This window comes from Oryctolagus cuniculus, chromosome 1 (genome assembly GCF_051225735.1).
Source record: "Oryctolagus cuniculus isolate XC-2025 breed Fujian yellow rabbit chromosome 1, ASM5122573v1, whole genome shotgun sequence".
Taxonomy (NCBI): domain Eukaryota; kingdom Metazoa; phylum Chordata; class Mammalia; order Lagomorpha; family Leporidae; genus Oryctolagus; species Oryctolagus cuniculus.
In genome coordinates this window covers 47,711,679-47,734,224 of record NC_142867.1, presented here as the reverse complement: position 1 = coordinate 47,734,224, position 22,546 = coordinate 47,711,679, and the positions used below count along the sequence as shown (strand labels likewise).

Sequence of the window (22,546 nt, the reverse complement as noted above, 5' to 3'; positions counted from 1 at the left end):
GGGCACTCACCTGCGAGGGCCAGGGAGAGCCTGGGTGCCTGAAAGACAAGAGTGGGGGGGAGTCCAGGGCTGTGCATATGTGTGTGTGTGTGTGTGTGTGTGTCAGACTGTGTGTGTGCTTGTGGACTTGGCAGATTGTGTGTGTGGACATGCAGATTGTGTGTTATGTGTGTGTGGACATGCAGATTGTATGTGTGTGTGTGGACATGGCAGATTGTGTGCGTGGACATGGTACATCATGTGTGTGTGTACATGGATATGGCATATCATGTGTATGTGTGTGTGTGGATGTGGCAGATTGTGCATGTATGTGTGTGTACATGGCAGATTGTGTGTGTGTATGTGTATGTGTGTGGACATGGAAGATTGTGTGTGTGTGCATGTGTATGGACTTGGCATATCATGTGTGTGTGTGCATGTGGACATGGACATGGCAGATTGTGTGTACGTGGACATGGTAGATCATGTGTGTGTGGACATGGTAGATCATGTGTGTATGGACAAGGCATATAATGTATATGTGTGGATGTGGAGATTGTATGTGTGTGCATGGACATATCATGTGTATGTGTGTGTGGACATGGCATTTCATGTGTATGTGTGTATGTGTGTGGACATGGCAGATTGTGTGTATATGTGTGTGTGGACATGGCAGATTGTATATATGTGTGTGTGTGTGTGTGTGGACATGGCAGATTGTGTGTGTGTGTGTGTGTGTGGGCACAGCCGATCTGGTGTGCAGGACAGGACGAGCAGTGGGCAGGCGGCAAGCCCCTGTTCTCTGGCCTTGTATTCACTTCCATCTCCTTTTCCTTGGTTGGGTACGAGAACCAGTAGGCCAGCCCCTTTACGGAGTAACCCCACCCCACTCCGTGGAGAGCGAGTGCCTGGGCTGTAGGGTGGCGACCTCCTTGCCGCGCCCTGACAGCGGGGCCACCAGGGGTCATGAGCTCCGTCAGTGCTGGCCCCTCAGGCACGAGGCGTGCAGAGTGGGGAAGCGAGCTGGATCCACAGGGCTGGAGAAGTGCTGGGGACCTGGCAGGGGTGTGGGTTGGGGAGGTTCAGGGGGACTTCTCCAGCTCTCTTGTGGTAGAAGTTTTGGTTCTCGCTGCTGCTGGGTGAGCCCCTTCTGAGCTGGGGCTCAGGGTCATGTGTGTGTGTGTGTGTGTGTATGTGTGTGTGCACACGCATGCTCAGGCACATGTGCACGTGTGGGCCAGCACGGCTCAGGAAGCAAAGCAACAGGTCTCTGTTTTCCAGGGACTGGGAGGGGGTCAGCTGAGGAGGGCCTGGGGATCTGCCACTGCACAAACCCAGGGGGCGCCACTCACTCCACACTATGTGGAGCATGCACAGCCTGAGCCACCTTACAAGGCCACCCTGGGGGAGGGGAGGAAAGTGCTGGCCCTCCCCCGCTTTCCCTCTCCGGTAGAGCGCCACCTCCCTCATCCCGGTGGAAAGAGGGGACTGGGGAGCGTGTCTGTTTCCTCCAGGACCTCCACCTGGGCTGCTTCAGCAGCTGTTCTCACCTCATCGTGGCAGCAGCCCCCACACGCCCGCCCGGCCCCTGACCAACCCATGCGGGGGGTCCAGTATTGCGTAAGGAGTGGCTGGTTCATCAGCAGCCCTGCCCTTGACCCTCTCCTGCTCTGAGGTTAAACCCTCCATCCCCTCCCAGCCAGCAGCGGCATCACGGTGACTTCTCTTCCATCCCAAAGGCAGGGAATGGGGACAGAATGGGAGTGTCCACAACAGGTGGAGCTGAGGGCACAGTCCCTGGGCCCCCTGGGAGGGACTCCTCTCAGCCCAGGCCACAATTGCTGTTGGGATCGAGGAGGCGGACCGGGGATGAGTGGGCTGGCCAACAGGGAGGGGCCTGGGGGAGTATCTCTTTGCCCCCGCCTTGGCCTCTCTGTCCACCTGTTAGAGCCGTTCCACACCTGTCCCCAAGGCTTCTCGTGGCTCGGGCACCTGGCTGGGTGGGGCCAGAGGGTAAGGATTCCCCCGGAATGTACCTGACTTTGGTTTTGAGTTTGCACTCGCTCCATACCCACAACCACCCCTAGGGGCGCTGGCGAGTCTGAGGGCCAAGCTGTGTGCACCCAGGCGGGGCAGCAGGGACACAGGGACGCAGGAAGCAATCACAGAGGCCCAGGGGGCGAGTTTTGCTCAAAATGCTCCGTTTATTGCTCTATTCAGTGACCACGAGCGAGTTATAAAAAGACACCAAATGTCTCGGTCTGCCGTGGAATAAATATTTAAGGTCAGCAATAAAAACAGGTGGCTCTAAGATAACACACGTTGCCAGAGTCATGCACGCCCTGCCGAGGGGCTCTCCATGGACGCACGGACACAGGGACGCGCAGAGCGGCACGCAGCGAGACTTCGGGGAAGGCTTTCCCACGTGGCACAGAACACGGCTCACTCACCCCACCCCCGGGGCACCCCCACCTCCCGGGCCTCATCCTGGGGTTGCCACCCCCACCTGTCCCTTGCCTCCTGAGAGCATCTGACGCCCAGAGGCCACCCTGGGATGCCCCCCCCCCCCCATCCCAACCCAGAGACCTCTTCCTTCAGGCAAGATCTCTCTGGAACTTCCCAGATCCCCAGGGACTACCCAAACCAGGTCCCAGTAACTGGGGGCAAAACAGTCTGCCTGCTGGGAGAAGTGGCTGTGAGGGGTGGGGGGCACACGGCAAGCCCCTGCATGGGCTGCCCGGGGTGGGGGGCTGGAGCTCATTGCCCCATCCCCTTTCCCGCACTTGGGAGACACAGTGTCCGGTACAGACAGCAGAGACGGAGACAGACAGGACACGCTGCGCAGGACACTCGGAGTGTGGTGCGGGGACGTTTGGGACCCAGCAGCGGTGGAACCGTCCTTAAAAACCGAGGCCCCGGGTCTGCGTGGTGTGCTCAGGCCCGGGGGCCCTAGGCCCGGCCTGGGACCTCCTCCCCCACCCTCCGCCCACTCCCCCGTATGTACAGTAGGAAGAGCTATGCTGGGGGTGGGCCAGGGGGGGAGCAGACTGGAGACAGGGAAGCGGGCGGGGCAGGGGAGGAGGCCGAGGCGAGGTGGTTCCCCGAGGACCTTGGAGGAGGCTGTGCCGGTCACTCTGGGGGCTGGCGGGACAGCTGCTTCTCGTAGAGGCTCATGACATGGTGCACGAACTGGTACTGCTCGTAAGTCTGGATCATGCCGCCCCTGGCCGGCAGAAGGCACGCGGCGGGGAGGGGGTCACCGGGAGGGTGCTCCTCCCCCACTTCGGCCCCCCCCCCCCCGCCCCGAGGGCCTCACCCTTGTCTCCTTGTCAGGGACACAGATGCCACCACCCCCAGCCCCCTCTGTCTACTCACCCAGACCTCTGCCCGCCAGCCCCACGCATGCCGCAGCTTCCCCCTGCTGCCCTGGGGGCCCCCGCCCGCGGGCTGACCTGTCCTGCCGCAGCTGGCATGTGGTCTTCAGGATGTCCACCACGCCTTCGCGCCGCAGCTGCTGGCAGCAGATGCTGGTAGCGATGAAGCAGCCGGTTCTCCCGATCCCCGCGCTGAGGGCCAGGGGCACGGATGGGGTGAGCAGCAGGGCAACCCAGGGGCTGGGGGGTGGGAGGGGCTGCCCTGTCCCCGCGGGGCGCTGGAGGACCCACCTGCAGTGGACGACAATAGGGGCACAGCGCGGCCCCTCCTTCTGGGCTGCCTCCTCCACCTCTCGCACCAGGTGCAGCAGTGGAGGGGCCCGGTCTGGGGTCTTCTGGTCGGGCCAGGAAGTGAACCAGTAATGCTTCAGGCCTCGCTCTTCGCTCCCACTCTGTCCAGGACACAGAGGCCCACCCCAGACACCCGTGAGCTCTCCCAGCCCACAAACCAGCCTGAAGTGCAGCCGGGACTAGAGGAGGATGAATACGGGGTGTGGGGGGGAGGTGAGGGGACCCCGGCCCCTCCCAGCTCCACCATAGGGCCCAGAGACCAGACACAAGCCCCAACTGGGGGGGAGGGAGTTGGGCAGCAGCTTTGGCTTTGCTCTTGTCTTCTGCCCCTGAGGCTCCAGGAGCACCTGAGAGGGGCCCAGGGCCCCTTCCCCAGTTCATTCCTGTCTTTGGGTTCCTTATCCTAACAGCTGGCCCAGCCGCCCCTGAGCCTTGAGCCCCAAGCCCTTGGCCTCCCCTTGCTGTGCTCTGCTGCCCGCTCCCCGCTCCAGGCCCATTGCTGTCCCCAGCTTTACCCTGTCCACCCGCGGCCTCCACGGTGCCCTCCCCCGACTCCAACATCCTTCCCCCTCCTCACTGCCCTGGGGCCACAGCACTCAAATGGTCGGAGTCCAGTGCGAATCTGGACATGCTGCCCCTGTGTGCAAAGCCCTTTGCTTCCCCAAATCTGTCCCCTGAGGTCTAACCCCCATGTGCGGGTATGCATGCAGGGGTGTTAGGTTACGGGGGTGGGGGCCTCCTGAGTGGGATCAGTGCCCTCACGGGGGCCCCAGAGAGCTCCCACAGGCCTCTGTCACGGGGTGGGAGGGGATGTGACCAGGAAGCAGGCCCTCACCAGGACAGTGCTGGTGCCTTGGTCCTGCGCTCCTGGACCTCCAGGTCCGAGAAATAAACCCACTGTTTATTTGTTTTTTATTTATTAAGCTGCTCAGCCTGTGGTGTTTGGTTATGGCAGCCTGGATGGAACAAGACCCCATCCATGGCTCTGGGAGTACGACCCAGTCTCCTTAGCGCTCAGTCTGGCAAACAAGACCCCGTGCAGGGCCTCCCCTTTCAGGAACAACCCCTGCCCCTGCACTCTTGCCCTTGGCCCTCCGGCATCCCTAAGGGCTGTAGATCAGGTTTCTGCAGGGCTTCCGTGTGCACGCACACACACACGTGTGTACACACATGCAGGCACACATTCCATCTTCCACGCCCGACTTTTACTCTTTTCTCACAATGCTCTCCCACTCTGTCCCTGGCCAACTGTCACCCTTCATTCAAGACCCTGCTGGGCAGGACCACTCCCAGGACGGGTGCTCTGCCTGAGCTGGCTGCCAGTACAGCGGGCCTCTGCACCCTGACCTGCTCTGGCCCAGTACTTCCCACCTGCGGGGTGCTTCGAGGGCAGAGTACGTGCTTCGGACAGCTCTGTGTTCCCAGAACCCACCCCAGACCCCAGCCCTGGGCGGATGCTTGTAACGGTTTATGGACAAAAGGAAATGACCCTCGAAACCCACGGTGCCCTGGCTCCTCCCTTACCAGCCCCCAGGAGCTGAGCAGACCCGGAAGCCCCCCCCCCACTCGTGCGTCTCTCTTGGGAATTTCTGTCCAGGAGGCCGTTGGGTCCCTCAGGTCCTTGGGACAGTTATCACAGGCCCTGCTCTGCACCTCCTGGCCCTCCCTGCCCTGAAGCCAGTCCTGCATCCCAGAGCTGCCCAGGTGCCCCTAGCACCGGAGCCGGTGTGCGTGTGTGTGTGTGGTGGGGTGTGTATGTGTTTGTGGGGTGTGTCTGTGGGATGTGGAATGTGTGGGGTGTGTGTGTGAGATGTGTGGGATGTGGTTGTGTGTGGGTGTGTGTGGTTTGTGTGGGGTGTGTGTGTGGGGTGTACGTGTGTGTGATATATGTATGTGGTATGTGTGTGTGTAGTATGTGTGTGGTATATGCGTGTTGTGTGTGTGGTGTGTATGTGGTGTGTGTGTGGGGTGTGTGTGTGGCGTGTGTGGCATGTGTGTGGTGTGTATGTGGCATGTGTGTATGTGCATGTGGTGTGTGGCGTGTGTGTGTGTGTGGGGTGTGTGTGTGAGGTGTGTGTAGTGTGTGGGGGTATATGTGTGTGTGTGTGTGTGGGGTGTGGTGTCTGGTGTGTGTGGGTGTGTGGTGTGTGTGTGGGGTGTATGTGGATGTGTGGATGTGTGGTGTGTGGGGTGTGTGTGGGGTGTATGTGGATGTGTGGATGTGTGGTGTGTGGGGTGTGTGTGGTGTGTGTGTATGTGTGTGGGGTGTGGGTGTGTGGTGTGTGTGTGGTGTGTCTGGGGTATGTGTGGCGTGTGTGTGGCACGTATGTGGTGTGTGTGGTGTATGTGTGTGTGTGTGGCGTGTGTGTGTGTGGTGGGGGTGAGTGTGGTGTGTGTGGAGTATATGTGTGTGGTGTGTGTGTGGTGTCTGGTGTGTGTGTGGTGTGTGTGGGGGTGTGTATGTGTAGGGTGTGGTGTCTGGCATGTGTGTGGCATGTGTGTGGCGCGTGTGTGGTGTGTATGTGTGTGGTGTGTGGCATGTGTGGTGTATGTGGTGTGTATGTGTGTGGCATGTGTGTGGTGTGTATGTGTGTGGTGTGTATGTGTGTGGCGTGTGGTGTGTGTGTGGCATGTGTGGGGGTGTGTGGCATGTGTGGTTTGTGTGTGTGGGGTGTGTATGTGTGTGGCGCATGTGTGTGGCGTGCACGTGTGTGTGTGTGGGGGCGTGGTGTGTGTGTATGTGTGGGTGTGTGTGTTGCATGTGTGTGTGGTGTGTGTGTGTGGTGTGTGGAGTATGTGTGTGTGGTGTGTGTGTGTGGGGGGTGTGTGTGATATGTGGCTGTGTCATGTGTTGGGTGTGTGGTGTGTGTGGCGTGTGTGTGGTGTGGTGTCTGGGGTATGTGTAGCGTGTGTGTGGCATGTATGTGGTGTGTGTGGTGTGTGTATGTGTGTGTGTGGCGTGTGTGTGGCGTGTATGTGTGTGGTGTGATGTGTGTGGCGTGTATATGTGTGTGGTGTGTGTCGCGTGTGTGGGGGGGTGGGGTGTGTGTGTGTGGGTGTGCGTGGGGTATATGTGTGGGGGTGTGTTTGTGTGTAGAGTGTGGTGTCTGTGGGGTGTGTGTGTGTTGCATGTGTGTGTGGTGTGTGTGTGTGGAGTATGTGTGTGTGGTGTGTGTGTGGGGTGTGTATGTGTGTGATGTGTGTGGCGTGTGTGTGTGTGGTGTGGTGTCTGGGGTATGTGTAGCGTGTGTGTGGCATGTATGTGGTGTGTGTGTGGCGTGTGTGTGGTGTGATATGTGTGGCGTGTATATGTGTGTGGTGTGTGTCGTGTGTGGGGTGTGTGTGTGTGTGTGTGCGTGGGGTATATGTGTGGGTGTGTGTGTGTGTGTAGAGTGTGGTGTCTGTGGGGTGTGTGTGTGTGTTGCATGTGTGTGTGGTGTGTGTGTGTGGAGTATGTGTGTGATGTGTGTGGCGTGTGTGTGTGTGGGGTGTGTGTGGGGTGTGTGTGTGTGGGGGGGCAGGCAGCCTATTGGAGTCGTCGTCCCGGGCTGGAGCGCCTTTCCCGAGGCGGGCTCCGTGCTCCGTGCTGTGTCCTCGGGCTCACAGGGTCCGCTCCCGGCGCCGCCTCGCTCCCTCCCACCTTCAGGACTGTTACGGGGAGCTCCTCCTTCCCCAACGCAGATCCCTCCACTTCGCAAACACGGAACCCACGAATCCCCCCCGATTCGAAAGGAACAGTCTCCTGTTATGCGATCCTGGAAGAGGCACCACTTCAGGGTGGGAGGATCCCTCCGCTCACTCTTCCGGGCTGTTCTGCACTGCTCATATGTTGCTGCCTTCCCTTTTCTTGCCATTTTCTGTAACCACAGCCTCTGTGCAGCGCCGCAGCAGCAGGGAGCGTCTGCCCTCTGGTGGACAGGGCCGGCACTACAGCCAGGAGCCCAGCCCAGCCCAGGTCTTGAAGGGACCGTTTCTAGGGCAGATCTCCAAGTCGTTAAGGAGCCCTCACTCATGAGGACCGTGCAGGAGGCTGCAGAAGTCCCCCCATCCACCCCTTCCCGGCCTCGGGCCAGCGGGCATTGTAAATGGCAGTTTACATAGAGAGAGTCCATCAGCAACGAATGTAGCTGAGCTCTAGGAAAAGCAGCTGAGGTTTGGTTTGGTCCTGCCTGGCCCCCAAGTCCATCTGCGCCTCCTTCGCCTCTACTTATCAGTAAATCCTGACAAAGGCCTTTGTTTCCGCTGCAGTGGACGGCTGCACCCTGTTCTCAGTGGAGTCCCCAGTGGTGCCCCTCGCTTCCATCCACCCAGCCCGGCCCCAGAGCTCACCTTGAGGGAGATGAGTCGCAGCCGGTAATCCTCAGTGTGGATGACCCTGTGCACGGTGATCTCTACGCCATCGTGCACCACCTGCTCCTCCGGCCAGTACTCGGTGCATTTCTGCAGGGGCCCAGATCAGGCTGCGACCCGCCCTCTGCCCCATCCCCTGCCACACCCCCATCCCTCCTCAATGCCCCTCCAGGGCCAGCAGGGGGCATAAAAACACAACAGGTCCCGAGCTCCACAATCTATAAGAACATGAACTCTATGGCTCGGCGTATGTATCCGGCAGTTGGAAACTGTCCTCATTCTTAAGGACTTCTATGGGGAGTCAATGAACCCGGCTGTCACGGGTACAGCCAGTGTTGGTCCTGGCCGGCTGGGAAGCAGCTGAGCATCACGGGCACCGGCGGTGGAGAGGCTGGCTCCAGGCTCCACCAGCGACCACATGGTCCAGCTCTGGCTGCTGTGAGCCCCGCCAGCCTCACAGGCCAGTCCTAGGATTCACGTGGGATCCTGATGCTTGGGACAGGACACAAAGCAGCGAGCACTTGGTCACAGCCCGGGGTCCCTACCTCGTTCATCTCCTCGATGTTGGTGATCATGACGATGATGGGCGCGTGCTCCTGCCACACCATGCGCCAGAAGTCGGCCACCGTGCTCACGATGGGGCCCTGCGTGGCGATGTACACCTTCTCCTCGCCGCCGTAGCCCTGTGGCCAGCCGAGCCCAGGTTGTCAGGCTTGGAGGCAGCACTCCCAGGGCCCAGTCCCCACACTGGGGCTTGTCCCGGGGCTGGCAGCAGCCACACTGGTTTGGCCGTCGGGATGGGGCTACGTACCCGGATGTAGTTGGCATTGATGTAGGAACTCAGAGGATCCTCGGGATCTGGCGAGCTCAGACACACTCTGCTGTGAGGGTCTGGGGTGGGGGAGGGAGCCAGGTGAGGCAGGGACCTGGGCACGGCCCACTCCAGGGCCCCACCCCTCTTCTGGGACCCAGGCAATTCTTCCTTCCCCCTGGCCATTAAACAAGGACCCCTCTTGGGGTCCATTTGGACAGGACAGGCGCGGCCTCGGGTAAGGAGGCAGTGGGAGAGGCCCTGTTGTGTGCCCGTGCCCCTTCAGCTGTGCTGCACTCCTTGCACCCCACGTTCTGGGGAAGAGAAAGCTACGGCAGGAAAGGGGTGACCTTCGGTAGAGATCCCCAACAGCAGGTGGCAGCTGCAGAGTGCGGATGCGCTGTCGCTGACCGGCTGAGACGAGACGACAGATGCGTGTGCACAGGGGCCCTCTCTCCCCAGTCTATTCACGTCAGTTCCCCGAGTGACAGATTCCCGTAACATCCTGTTCTTCCCGGGGTAGACTCTGCTTTGTTCCAGCTCCAGCCAGCCTCCCTGTAGTTGTCTGTTCTGGGACCGGGTGCGGGGTGGGCAGGGAAGCTAGCTGGGGGCCTGCAGCTCTGGGGCCTGGGCTCACTTTGGCACAGAGTCTGATCCCTTCTCTGGATCGAAGGCGCTTCTAGCGGGCACAGGGGGGCTTGCACAGGTGGTGGTCATTGCCAAGTCCACATCACCGAGCCAGAGAGCCTGGATGTGGGACGTGGCCCCATGACTCCCCGGCAGCATCGAGGTGGACAGTCTGCCCCGTCTCCCTGTGCCTCGCCTGCACGGTGGGGATGCTCTGTTCACCACGACCCCACATACTGTGTGAAGGTTAAAGGAGGCAACGTTAGTTAGCCGGGTAACTTAGACCAGTGTGCACGCAGCGCCGCACGGCGAGCAGCTGCCACACAGTTGCCATTGCTGCCAACTCTACCATTAGGCAACGGGTAAAGGAAGAGTCTGCAACACGGGCGGCGACGTGCACACCTCGCCTCTGCTGCCCTTTGCCTCCCGGTCCCACTGCCTGAGGTCTTGGCAGCACCGTGGTTGTCGTGCAGAGGGACACAGCAGGGCGGCGCGGATGGAGAGGGGCGAGGGGGAACTTCGGGAGCAGGTAGCTGTGCCTGTGTTTGGCCATCTCCCTTCCCCTGGCCTGCAGGACGGAAGTGGGCACTGCCCACCCCCGCCAGACACCAGAGCCTGCAGCGTGCTGGGCAGGCAGATGAGGAACATACGGCAGTTGAGCATTGGGGCTGCGGGAGCAGACTTGGCCCGGCTGCGTGGGCTTCCTGGAAGAGGTGGCTCCTTGGCGGGGTTGGCAGGCCCTTAGCCGGAGGAGCAGGGGATGCTGTTGTGTGGGATTCCAGTGCCCAGGGCTGGGCGGGACTCGTGAGAGGCGAGGCTGGACGGGAACGAGAGGCTACAGGGTCATCTAACCCAGGCTTAGAAAGCTGACCCTCAAGCCAAGGGCCACTCGGTGGCAGTGGCTGCGTCTGAGGGGGAGAGCGACTCGACCAGGGTTCTGCTGTGCAGCACTCCGCGGGCAGCGCCGGGAGGACAGGAGAGGGGAGCGTGGAAGTCAAGAGAGTGGACAGCAGAGGACCGCGATGAGCCGGGTGAGACGTGTCGGGGGTCACAAGCACGCCTGGCGTGTGCCCAGGTCTCTGTACGTGGCATCCCCTGCGACTGGCCCTGACCTTGTCACTTGGCGGTGAGGACGGAGAGGAGAAGCCGCTGCTGGGAGGTGTTCATCCACCACCCACCTACTCCCCCTCCTCCTAACCTGTCCACCTCTCCCTGCCCTGTCTGTCCATCTATCCACTCATCTGACTGACCATCTACCCACCCGTCCGTCTGTCCATCCACGAGCCACGCGCCAGGCACCGTTTTGGTGCCAGGCCTCCTGCTGGGTTACCATCATGCTGTGCACCTGTCTCTCCCGCTGCACCGGGGCTCCTTGTGCACGGTCTGTCTTATTCACATCTCAGCTCTTAGCCTTGAGAAACGGGTGCTGCCTCAAGGAGACCGCAGGGTGGCCAGGACCTGAGGGGCGGCCTCTGCTAAGCCTGCCCGGTCCTCCTCCCCTGAACCTGGCTCTGAGCGAGCAGGGTTAGCTTGTGCTGGACACACACAGGAGGTTGGGGCCTGGAAGCTAGGCCACGGCTGGAGTGGCTTGAGGCTCTCCATAATCCAGCGAGGACCAGGGGAGACACGGCCTGACTGCTGCCCTCCCCAGTGGGAATCCTGAGTGGCCAGCAGGGCCCTAGGTGCTAGGGGACCCGAGGCCCCCCGCCCCCCCCCCCCAGGCAGGGCTGGGAAGGGGAGGGCAGGAGGAGGAAGAGGTAAGCCGCCCTGAATAACGCACCCTGGCCTTAAATGGTGCTTTGTTGAACCGGAACTACCTAGAGACTCTGTATCCATAGCAACCACAAGTCGATATTTTAAAAGTTAAAAATAAGTCATGACATCTTACATGTTGTCGGAGATGCTGATGGCAATGCCGCTTTTTGAAAGCCTTGCTACTCCACACACGGAGTGGAGTTTATTTGCGGCGATTCGCTTTCAACACGTCACCCACCACCCCCGCCTCCGACCCCAGCAAGCCCTGGGGGCCCGGGCCCAGAACTTGGCAGGGGTGGCAGGCACACAGGGGCCTGATGAAAGTGACCTGGACACTCCAGGGCACAACGAGGAGCACGGGGTCACCTGTCTCCCACCCCAAGGGAGGAAAACCCCGCAGTGTCTTGCATACACTGAGTGACGGGGAGCTCACTCCCTGCAGAGGCAGCTCACTCCCCTGAGTGGTGGCTCTGCCTGTTAGAGAACTCACAATCTGAGCAAATGGAACACCAGACAGACAAGAGAGCCCACAACTGGGGTCACCAGGGCCCAGGTGTGAGACCCAGCTCTGTGCATCCTATCTGGGACTGTAAAGGACGCATGCGTCACCTCTGGAGCCCTAACCTTGTCTTCTTGACATCCACCCACTCTGTAGAGAGAAAGGATGCGGCCGCTTCTCAGTCCCCACGCACTGCCTAGGAGCTGCCAGGATCGCCTCCCTGTCTCTCTGGGTTTCCCCAGAGCCCAGCACAACGCTGGCCAGGCAGGGCAGGGGTCCCGAGAATGCTGCGTGGGAGGGGGAGCCAGCCTCTGCCCTCACCAGCAGGTGCCTGCTTCACTGCACCTCCAGTGCCCCGCCCCTTGTCCTCCAGCGCCCTGTCACCCATGCCACCCAGCTCCGGCCTCCCCGTCTCCCCAGGGTGAGGCAGAGCCTGCCCCAGGCCCCGGGGGCGGGGCGGCTACTCACTGGGCAGGATGGTTTTGTACCGGTTCTTCCGCACCAGCCCGGGGATGTCGTACTCTTTGGGATCCACAAAGTTCATAGGGATTTCCTGCAGGAGGAGAGTGTGGTGGTGTTGAGTGGCTGACCCCCGGACCGCTGCGCCCCCCACTTCCCGTCCAAGGGGTGGCCTGGGTGCAAGCGCTCCTCCAGCAAACCATCACTGTTACACCAGTTTGCAACGGTGCCAGACGCGAGCTGTGTGTGCAATGTCACTGCTGCTGCTTGGGAGCCAGCCTGGCATGCAGTAGGCACTCAATAAATAACTGGTAAATACAGATGGCGACAAGGAAAGGAGACACGGCCAATCAAGGCCTTCTCCCACACACTCTGTGCAGCAGCCCAGCTGAGTAGCCTACCCAGGGCATTCCTGCTAACACCAACCCCTCCCTTATCTCCTGGCCGTCTTAAAGGCCACCTCCCAGGGCCCCTATTGTGGTGTAGTGGGTTGGGCTGCTGTCTGTGATGCTGGCTGTGCACATGGGCGCCAGTTCACATCCTGGCTGCTCCACCACCTCTGATCCAGCTCCCTGCTGATGGCCTGGAAACAGCAGTGGAGGATGGCCCAAGTACTTGGAACCCCACCACCAGTGTGCAAGACCTGGATGGAGCTCCTGGCTTCAGCCTGCCCAGCCCTTGCTGTTGCAGCCCCTTGGGGAGTGAACCAGCAGATGGAAGACCCCCCCCCCCTCACCAATCTGTACCTCTGCCTTTCAAGTAAATAAATATATCTTTATAAAAAAAAGTTTAAAAAAAGTCACCTCCTCTGAGAAGCCTTCCTGATTCTCCAGTGGGACAGGAGCCCTCTGAGCTGCTGAGGCTGCCTCTACATCTCCCATTCACTCTGTGTGTCAAGAACTCCTAGCTCAGTGTGATTCATGAATTGTGACCAAGGTTGCTAAAAGGAGGTGTTAACAGGGGAAGTGGGCTAAGCTATGGGAACTCTTTGTATTATTATCTCCTAATTTTTGTTTGGTAAATTTAAAACTATTCTCAAATAAAATGTAAAAAACTTAAACAAAAAAAGAGCTCCCAGTGTGCCCTTTGACCCCAGGACGTGCACTGTCTTGGGTCTGACCTCCCTCTGCCTCCACGGGTGCCAGTCTCCTCCTGGTTGCTGATCAGCCAGCCTCAGTTCTGCCTCCGGGTCGGCCTTCGGCTTGCTGGGAGCACAGGTTGCATCTGTCTCTGAGCCCCATTTCAAACCTAACCTTGACTCACAACGACGGGGCTGCTGCACTCTCCTGGGTCCTCTCAGCTCTTAATTGGGTGGGCAACCAGGGGTGTCACTTCTAGGGCCCCTCAGGGTCCGAGAGGAGGCAGCTGGAGGCTGTGGCATGGAGGCCAGTTGGAGAAGGTGACTGCGACTTGAGCCACAGCCCCCGTGGAGGCGATCAGAAAGAATTCAATAGTTTGAGCTTATATTCTTAGAACTGTATCTATGGCCTACGCTGACCCTATTAAAAACTAATGAAAAATTAAAATAAAAAACAAGGAAAATTCAAATCAAAACCCAAAATGAGATACCACCTCCTACCAGTTAGGATGTTATCATGAAAACAATAACAAAGTTAACGAGCATGGACAAGGAGATGGGAATGATGGGATTCTTGAACACAGGTGGTCGGAAAGCACAATGGAGTAGTCGCCGTGAGAAACAAATTAAACACAGACTGATCATATGGCCTACTGACTTCATCTCATTGTTCACTGTAGCACTGTTCACAATGGCCAATGTCAAAAACAATCTAAATGTTCACCGGCAAACAAATGTGTTCTAAAAAATAAAATAGGGGCCGGTGCTATGGCATAGTTAGGCTAAGCCTCCGTCTATGGTGCTGGCATCCCATATGGGTGCCAGACTGAGTCCGGGCTGCTCCACTTCTGATCCAGCTCTCTGCTGTGGCCTGGGAAAGCAGTAGAAGATGGCCCAAGTGCTTCGGCCCCTGCACCTGTGTGGGAGACCCAGAAGAAGCTCCTGGCTCCTGGCTCCAGATCAGCTCATCTCTGGCCGTTGTGGCCATCTGGGGAATGAACCAGCGGATGGAAGACCTCTTTCTCTCTGTTTTTCCTTCTCTTCCTCTCTGTAACTCTGCCTCTCAAGTAAATAAATCTTTAAAAAAAAAATGAAATAAAGGAATGGAATTCCAAAACAACAAGAAGAGTTTGAGCAACGCTTGCTGATGTTGGCCAGGAGTCCCCGAGGGTCCGGCTGTCTGTGGTTCGAAAGCCCGATTGTGGCCCACGGACTCAGAACCCCAGAGCACCCCGGGCGCCTGCCCGCTGCTCTGCATTCACTGTCCATCTCTCAAATCCAGACTACAGCCCTAGTACATTCACCCCCATTTTTCAAGTGGGGAAATAGGAATACAGCGGGAGCAGCTTGTCCACGGTGGCGGGAGAGCAGACACTGAGGTGAGGTTAACGTTCTGCAGATGCCGCGTTCTGGGCACTGTGTTCTACCTCCCAGCCAGGGGCATGACCGGGACGCCCAGAGAGGCCAGCAACTCGGGGTGGGGTGGGGGTGGGGACTCACAAGGAACTCCGCCTGCAGGAGGAAAGGGTCCAGGGCCTTTTCGTGCAGCTCGTCTGCTCGGAGGACGCGGGAGGCGCTGAGCAGGTACTCGTGGGCCGACTCCTCGCGGGGCGACACCAGGTAGCCAAAGCCCTCCTCGTTGCAGCCCGGCGTGCACATGTCCAAGGTCAGGGACACGTTGGAGCCCCTCCTGGAGGCACAAGAAGAAAAGTGAGCCTCGCAGCAGAGGGTGGAGTGGGTGGGATGAGGAGGGGGGATGGTCGGGGAGCGGGGGAGGCCAGGGTGGGCTTGAGGAAGAGGAGCGGGAGAGTGACCTGACCCACTGCACGCCACAAGGAGCAGGAGTCTCAGCCTGACCCCCCACATCCTGCCTCCTATCCTGGAGCCCCTAACCGACTTTTAAAAAGTTTCAGCCAAAGCAACCCCAACTGGGCTGCCCTGGGCTCTCCTCTGTTAGCGCAGGAGGCAGCTCCTCCCTGTGGCCTCCAGGGAGCTGAGAGAGAGAGAGAGAGAGAGAGAGAGAGAAAGAAACAGCTCCACATCCTCTATATCACGCCCTGGGCCCAGCCAGCCTTCATGGAGGCTGCCCAGGTGCCAGAGACCAGCAGGGGGTCCCAGGGGCAGCAAGGATGTCTACACTGGAGTAGCTGCACTGCGCTCCGTAGAGGGGGACTGAGCCCCCTGCCCCCTTCGCCCACACTGTCACAGTAAGGCGGGGGCAGAGCTGAGACAAAACCTAGGTTTTCTGACTCCTCATCTAGTGCTCATTCCATGCCGTCAAGTGGGTAACTGAGACTTGGGGTGACCTGGCTCTGGAAAGGGGGTGTCTGTATCTCCCAGGTGTGCTCTGTGGAGCACCACGCGATACTCCATAAAAACAGGGATCTTGGATGGAGAACTTGGGCAAACGCCACGCTGTCCCCTTGCTGATACACGCAGGCATGGCAAAGCCAAGGTCTGCAATGAAGAAGCCCACCCGGACTCACTGGCATGCAGGGCTGCATGAGCGTGCGCAGGGGTCTGCCCGCACACCTCTGTGTGTACACAGGAGGCGGTGGCACCTACGCGAAGCACTAGAACAGCACGTCTCCACTGGCTGAGATGTATGGCCAGCTCTGTCCTGGGCACCGGGAGGAGGTCAGAGTCAGGCACCCCTCCCCCACCCCGCCCCCACCCCTCCCACCTCTCCTGCAGACCCATGGCCTTGACGGTCAGTGAGGTAGGGTCAGCCTCAGGCTTGATGTCCATCACACAGTCAAACACGGGCGTCTCGGGCACGGGGTCCAGGTCCAGGAAGTCATCCTCTCCCTTCTCCTCCATCCACTCTGAGTAGGTGAAGGAGGGCTGGCGGCTCACCGACTGGCGCCTGTCCTCGGCGGGCAGTGGGGCGGGCGGCTCTGCAGGAGCCCTCAGGAAGTGCCACACCTAGTGGGAGGCACGTGGTGTCACAGATGGGGATCGGGGACAGTGCTGGCTGACCCCGGGGTTCCTGGGACGCCCACGGGGCGGGGTCTCCTGCCCCTCTGAGTGTCTGCAGCAGCCTTGCTCTCCTTGGGACTGTCGCCTGGACAGGAGGGCTGTCCCTCCACTCTCCTGCCTTGCAGCTCAGAATCTTCACGGGCTCAGGCCTTCTTGGTGGGCCTGGGGGGTTCCCAGAGCCACCTTCTCCCCAGCCCAGGTCACTGCAAGTCTCCTCGCTCCTGGAAGGGCCCACAAGTGGAAGGAGACAGGACCCTTGGCCTCACCTCACCCAGGTCAGAGGGCAGCTGGAGGGGGAGGGGGAACCAGGGCCTGAGCCTGGGGGGGTTGGTGCCTTACCAGGGGGGCGACGAGGAGCAGGCCCACAGACAGAGAGAGGAGCAGCAGACTGGGGAGCCCCCAGGCCCCAGCGCCCAGCCAGGCCTGCGGAACGGCGGACAAACAGGTCAGGGTGCTGGCGGTGGCAGCATTTTCCGCCTCTTCCAGGTGGCCAAACTAAGGTTCTGAACACCCATGTCCCAGGGCTTGGGGTGGGGAGCAGGCTGAAGAACTGCAGGGGCTGGGCTGGCAGTATCCTTCCGAACTTAGGGACAGCCCCTCTGCGGGTGGGAGAGTGGGATGGGCCCCCGACCCCGTCACCCCCCTTCCCCGGGGGCTCCCTGGAGCTTACTCACCGTGGCCCCCAGCTGCTTCAGGAGCGTGAGCAGGGAGGAGATGAGGTCTCTGGCGTTCTGCGACCACGCGTGGCCATAGCCGCTGAACCACAGTACCCCGCAGGCAAGCTGGGGCGGCCAGGGGAGCGGACTGAGCTCCGAGCGCAGGCACTCGCTCCCCAGCCCCCAAGCTGAGCTCACCTGTGGCCTCAGCCGGGCCCCTGGGGGAGGCTCCTGCACCTCGGGACAGCTGAGGGAAGGGGGTCCCCAGAGGAGGCCTCAGGAAGCCAGGAGAAAGCCCCTCCCAGAGGAGACCCGGTTGGGAATGTCACACAAAGGGAAGTCCTCAGAGACCTTCTAGAACCAGGGGGTTAGGGCTGGGGGTCCCGTGTGCCCAACTCCTGGTGTGAGGGGCTCAGAGCTCCAGGCTTCCCCTCACACCTGCCATGAAGACCCAGAGTTGCCAAGGGACACCAAGGACATCCCTGCCCTGCTGTCTCCCCAGGTGGCCACATTGGGAGGAAGCGGCGAGGCGGTCTCTCAGCCCACCCTGGCCACAGGCCCGGGTGAAGCCTGCAGGTCCTTACCACGAACTGGGCGGCAGCGAACAGGCCCAGGCTGCTCCTGACGGTGAGGGAGTGGCTGCCGGTGCCTGGAGGTGGCGGCTTCTGCGCTGGCTCCGTGGGCGGTGGGGGCGGTGGCATTGCCGTCGGCGAGTCAGGGAGCCCTTCCATCTTGTCCGGCGCCTCCATCACTACAGGGTCGGGGAGACCTGTGGAAGGCGGGACACGCAGGCCACTGAGCACGGCTGCTGTCCGCACACGGGGTGGCCACTCCTGGCCGCGCTGCCGTGGCTTCCTCTGATCCGATGCGGGATCAGTCGGTGCGGCTCCACTTCCCGCAGTCACCCTAGATTAGCAAGAGCGATATTCACCTACCTTCGTCAGAAAGAGCTAAGTGTGGGTGGACAGATTATTTCTCTTTTATTTCTCCAGTAACAGAGTTAAAATGGCAGGAGGTTTTTCAGAGTTAATACCGCTGTATTTACTCAGCTTCATTCTTTTCCATTTCTTAAGGAAACAAAAAACAACCACCTCAAACTCAATTGAAAAAAAAAAAAAAAAAGGGAGGGGGAAAGACACAGCAGGATCAGGCCATGACCCTGAGCAAGCCACCCACGCCTGCACTGGGGATTTCTGTCTCTTCTGGTCTGTGCTCCCACTGGGCTGGGGGGTGAGACTCTTAATGAGATCATGGCCACGTGACCCTGTCCCTCAGGCCTCCCCACCCCCAACACTGACGGGGTTGGAGGGGGAAGGCAGTTAGGGCAACGTGGAGAAAATTCTGGTGTAGCAGGGTAGGGGTCCCTTGTCTCCTTGGTGAGAATCACTCCCTGCCTACGTCTTAGTTTGTCCTCCTGGGAAATGGCGGTTGAGCTCCATCCTTGGCTTTCTAAAGGCACTTTACAGGGCCACTGCATTTCCCCAGGTGCACCAGGGGCTGGTGCTGTGTGCTCCGAGCCCCCGTGTCACAAGTGTGGTTGTCCTCGGTCTGTGCGCTGGGTCTGCTATGCTTATGTTAACAAAAACTCACTCCTAAGGAGTCTCAACACCACTGGCTTAGGTTAGAGGCCCTGGCTCTAGTGTGGGGACTGCAGGGATGGTCCCTGGGGAAGGGGGCGTCCCAGATGTTGGAAGGCCCTACTCAAACACACAGGGTTTAGTTTACGGCCAAGAAGAGCGGGACCAACAAAATGGCAGTGGACAGCTGGATAGCCTGGGAAGGGGCTGTGCACACATCGCCATGGCTACAGGAGGATGGACTTCCTTTCCAGCAGGATGGCAACAGAACCATGGGAGGCCAGCATAGCTGTTTGTCTCCGTGTTTGTGTGCTCACTGGACAAACATTTGCCAGGCCTCTCTCCTGTGATGCCAACAGCCCGGGGCCTGGAGACACCTATGTTTGTGGCTGGGCCCCGCTTCCCCAGCTGCTAACCTTGGATGGCTCCTTAGCTGCTGTGTGCCAACCAAACCCCCTGCAGTTCCCAGAAGTGCCTGCTGCCCCCGTGCTTTGCACAGGCTGTTCCCTCTGCCTGGGACGTCCCTCTAACTCCCTGCACCCCTCCTGTGCCTCCCCCATACCTTGCCATCTTGCAATCTGCAGCTGAAGTAGGTCCTGCCCTGCGGTACAAGAGGGAGCAGCCCAGGCCCCTCCTGCCTACTGCCAGCACCAACAACGCGTCTGTAACGTGCAGGGCCCTGTTCTGAGTGCTGCACGTGCGCTAATTTGTTTGCAAACCCTAGGAGGTTGGTACTGCTATTATCCCCACTTCACAGACGGAAGAGGAAGATGAGGTATGGAGAGGAGGAGAGAGATGCTCGCTGTCACCCAGCTACTAAGAGGTGGGTTCAACCCAGTGCACTCTCCATGGTCCGTAAAACGATTTGTTGACTATGGCCTTCCTGAACATCACCTTCCGACTCGCCTGCAAGCTCCCTGAGGACAGAGTGCTACCAGTGCTGCTCCTCGTGACTGCTTAGCCCGTCTTGAGCATGTAAGTCTACAACGGATACTTACTACGCCAGTGATGGTCTTACTCATTTTTCTTACCTGATAAATGGGGATAATTGTGCACACTCTAAAAAGCTGTATAAAGACTTCAGATACTAAAGAAAAAAACACCCGGCATGATGCCTAGTAGTTAGTGGGTACCCGATACATGGCATATTATAAGAAATGTAACAAGATCATTTTTAATCTTCAAAAGCCTCCCAGTCTTACGGATAAAACTGAGCAGTAAATATCTGGCTACAAAGCCACACGCTGGGGCTGGCACTGTGGCGCAGCTGGTCAGGCTGCTGCCTGCGACACCACATCCAGTGTTAGAGTCCCAACTGCTCTGCTTCCAACCCAGATCCCTGCTAAAGCGCCTGGGAAGCAGTGGAAGATGGTCCAAGTGCTTAGGCCCTTGCCACCTGCATGGGAGCCCTGAATGGAGTTCCAGGCTTCTAGCTTCAGCCTGACCCAACTCTGGCCGTTGCAGCCACCTGGGGAGAAAACCAGCGAAGGGAGATCCCTCTGTCCCTCTTCCTTCCAACCCAACTACATAAATCACATTTTTTTTTGACAGGCAGAGTTAGAGAGAGAGAGAGAGAGAGAGAGAGAGAGAGAGAGAGAGAGAAAGGTTTTCCTTTTTCCGTTGGTTCACCCCCTAAGTGGCCACTACAGCTTGTGTGTTGCGGCTGGCGCGCTGTGCTGATCCGAAACCAGGAGCCAGGTGCTTCCTCCTGGTCTCCCACGTGGGTGCAGGGCCCAAGGACTTGGGCCATCCTCCACTGCACTCCCGGGCCACAGCAGAGAGCTGGCCTGGAAGAGGGACAACTGGGACAGAATCCGGTGCCCCAACCGGGACTAGAACCCAGGGTGCCGGTGCTGCAGGCGGAGGATTAGCCTAGTGAGCCGCGGTGCCGGCCATAAGTCACTTTTTTTTTTTTTTATGAGATCTTCCTTCCTTTCCTTCCTTTCCTTCCTTTCCTTCCTTTCCTTCCTTTCCTTCTTTTCTTTCTTTTCTTTCTTTTCTTTCTTTTCTTTCTTTTCTTTCTTTCTTTCTTTGACAGGCAGAGTGGACAGTGAGAGAGACAGAGAGAAAGGTCTTCCTTTGCCGTTTGTTCACCCTCCAATGGCCGCCGCGGCTGGCGTGCCGTGGCCAGTGCATTGCGCTGATCTGAACCCAGGAGCCAGGTGCTTCTCCTGGTCTCCCATGAGGGTACAGGGCCCAAGGACCTGGGCCATGCTCCACTGCACTCCCGGGCAACAGCAGAGAGCTGGCCTGGAAGAGGAGCAACCGGGACAGAATCCGGCGCCCCGACCGGGACTAGAACCCAGGGTCGGCGCCGCAGGCAGAGGATTAGCCTATTGAGCAGTGGCGCCGGCTGCATAAGTCACATTTTTAAAAACAGCAACCACAGCATCAAACCGCAATGCACTTCACGACACACCAAGTGCAGTGGCTCCTCTGTGGGTGAGGAGAGGGCACCCCTGTGCTGTGAGGGGCACGGCTGCCGGCCCCCTGAGCAGTGTGCTCAGGTCCTCGCAGCAAGGTGAGGAAGGGAAGGCCACCATCATGTAGGAAGACAAGGGCTTCTGGTGTCATCAGGCTGAGGGCTGGCTGCTTGGCAGCAAATCTCCACCCCCACATGGTGGGTGCTGGATGCGGAGGAGGGGGAAGGGCTGCAGGCCAGGGTCGGCTGGGTTTTATGCACTGGCTCTGTGGTGCACGTGCTGTGGATCTGGGGCGATCCCTTCCCCTCTCCGGGTCTGTTTCCACTCCTATAAAAAGCAGGGCTTGAATTAGAAAGCAGTGCTTCTCGGATGCTCCTGACCTCAGAGGACAGGGACCATGGGCCTCACAAAAGTTGGCTCACACACGTGTGGACTCTGCTTTGTTTGAAATTCATGGGTGTTCAGCATCCTGCGCTACAGTGTATCTCAGCTTGTTTTACTATTACAGTGTTTTTGCCTCCCAAATCTTCAAATCAAATTTATGCTTCAGCAGATGTGTGACATTCACCTTGAGGCTTTGCCCTCGGGGGTACATGCACCCCAGTCTGCTAAGCATGGAACTTACCTGGAATAAAATATCATGCAACCATTCTAAATGACTGTGTAGATGAATATTTAATAACATGGAAAGAAATCTCGAAAGTTTGGATGAAGGCAAGGTTACAAAACAGTATGATTTCCCTGATGTTAAAACTAAGAAAGCAGAGGCAAGCACTTTGTCTAGCGATTGAAGTGCTTGGGTTCTATACAGGACTCTGACTCCAGCTTCCTGCCAATGCAAACCCTGAGAGGCAGCAATGATGGCGCAAGTAATTGGGTGGGAGATCAGCATCGAGTTCCTGGTTCTTGGCTTTGGCCTGGTCCAGCTCCAGGCACTGGAGAGTGAATCAGTAAACAGGATCTTTCTCTCTCTGCACCCCCCCTCTGCTTCTGAAATAAACAAACATTTCAAGAAAAAAAAGATGCAGAATAACTGATGTAAGATGAGGAGTTCATATGAGATAGTGCTTGCACTCTGGCCTCAGAGTCAGCCCTTAAGGCATTTGGATCTGGCTAAAAAGCCCATGACAGTTTCTCAGGCAAGAAAAACCAAGACACTGTGGCAAAAAAATGACCTAAATGAAAGATCTCTGTGAGTGAGATCCCAGTGGCAAAGACAGGCCATCAAAGAAGGAGGTACCTTTCTCTGAAGGGAGGAGAGAACTTCCATTTTGATTATGGCGTTGTCTAAATAAGGTCAGAGTTTGTGAACTAAAGAGGCTTCCATAGCCTTGGCAGCTCATGACAAGAGCCTTGGGTGATTACTGACGTCATAAATAAGAGTGTCAATTGTTAAATCAACAACGGGAGTCACTGTGCACTTACTCCCCATGTAGGACCTCTGTCCTTAATGTGTTGTACTATGTGAATTAATGGTAAAACTACTACTCAAACAGTACTTTATACTTTGTGTGTCTGTGTGGGTGCAAACTGTTGAAATCTTTACTTAGTATATACTAAGTTGATCTTCTGTATATAAAGAAAATTAAAAATGAATCTTAATGAAGAATGGGATGGGAGAGGGAGTA

General features: G+C 58.3%; 1 protein-coding gene across 2 annotated transcripts in view; it reads right to left on the bottom strand.

Moving 5' to 3' along the window:
* Positions 1-2,163: 2,163 nt before the first annotated feature.
* Positions 2,164-22,546, bottom strand: part of PTPN5 (protein tyrosine phosphatase non-receptor type 5) — a 64,050-nt gene continuing 43,667 nt past the window's right edge. Inside the window, exons 3-14 of one of the 2 annotated variants that reach the window (XM_070072573.2) lie at positions 17,503-17,687; positions 16,937-17,044; positions 16,602-16,685; positions 15,967-16,208; positions 14,784-14,973; positions 12,215-12,299; positions 8,866-8,945; positions 8,600-8,737; positions 8,034-8,144; positions 3,645-3,805; positions 3,432-3,545; positions 2,164-3,202 (exon numbers count right to left, since the gene is read on the bottom strand). In XM_070072573.2, the coding sequence (XP_069928674.1) occupies positions 3,109-3,202; positions 3,432-3,545; positions 3,645-3,805; positions 8,034-8,144; positions 8,600-8,737; positions 8,866-8,945; positions 12,215-12,299; positions 14,784-14,973; positions 15,967-16,208; positions 16,602-16,685; positions 16,937-17,044; positions 17,503-17,687 (1,592 nt within the window). In that variant the 3' untranslated portion in view covers positions 2,164-3,108. The remainder of the gene's footprint in view (positions 3,203-3,431; positions 3,546-3,644; positions 3,806-8,033; positions 8,145-8,599; positions 8,738-8,865; positions 8,946-12,214; positions 12,300-14,783; positions 14,974-15,966; positions 16,209-16,601; positions 16,686-16,936; positions 17,045-17,502; positions 17,688-22,546) is intronic. The other variant, XM_070072575.2, reaches the window with a different exon arrangement.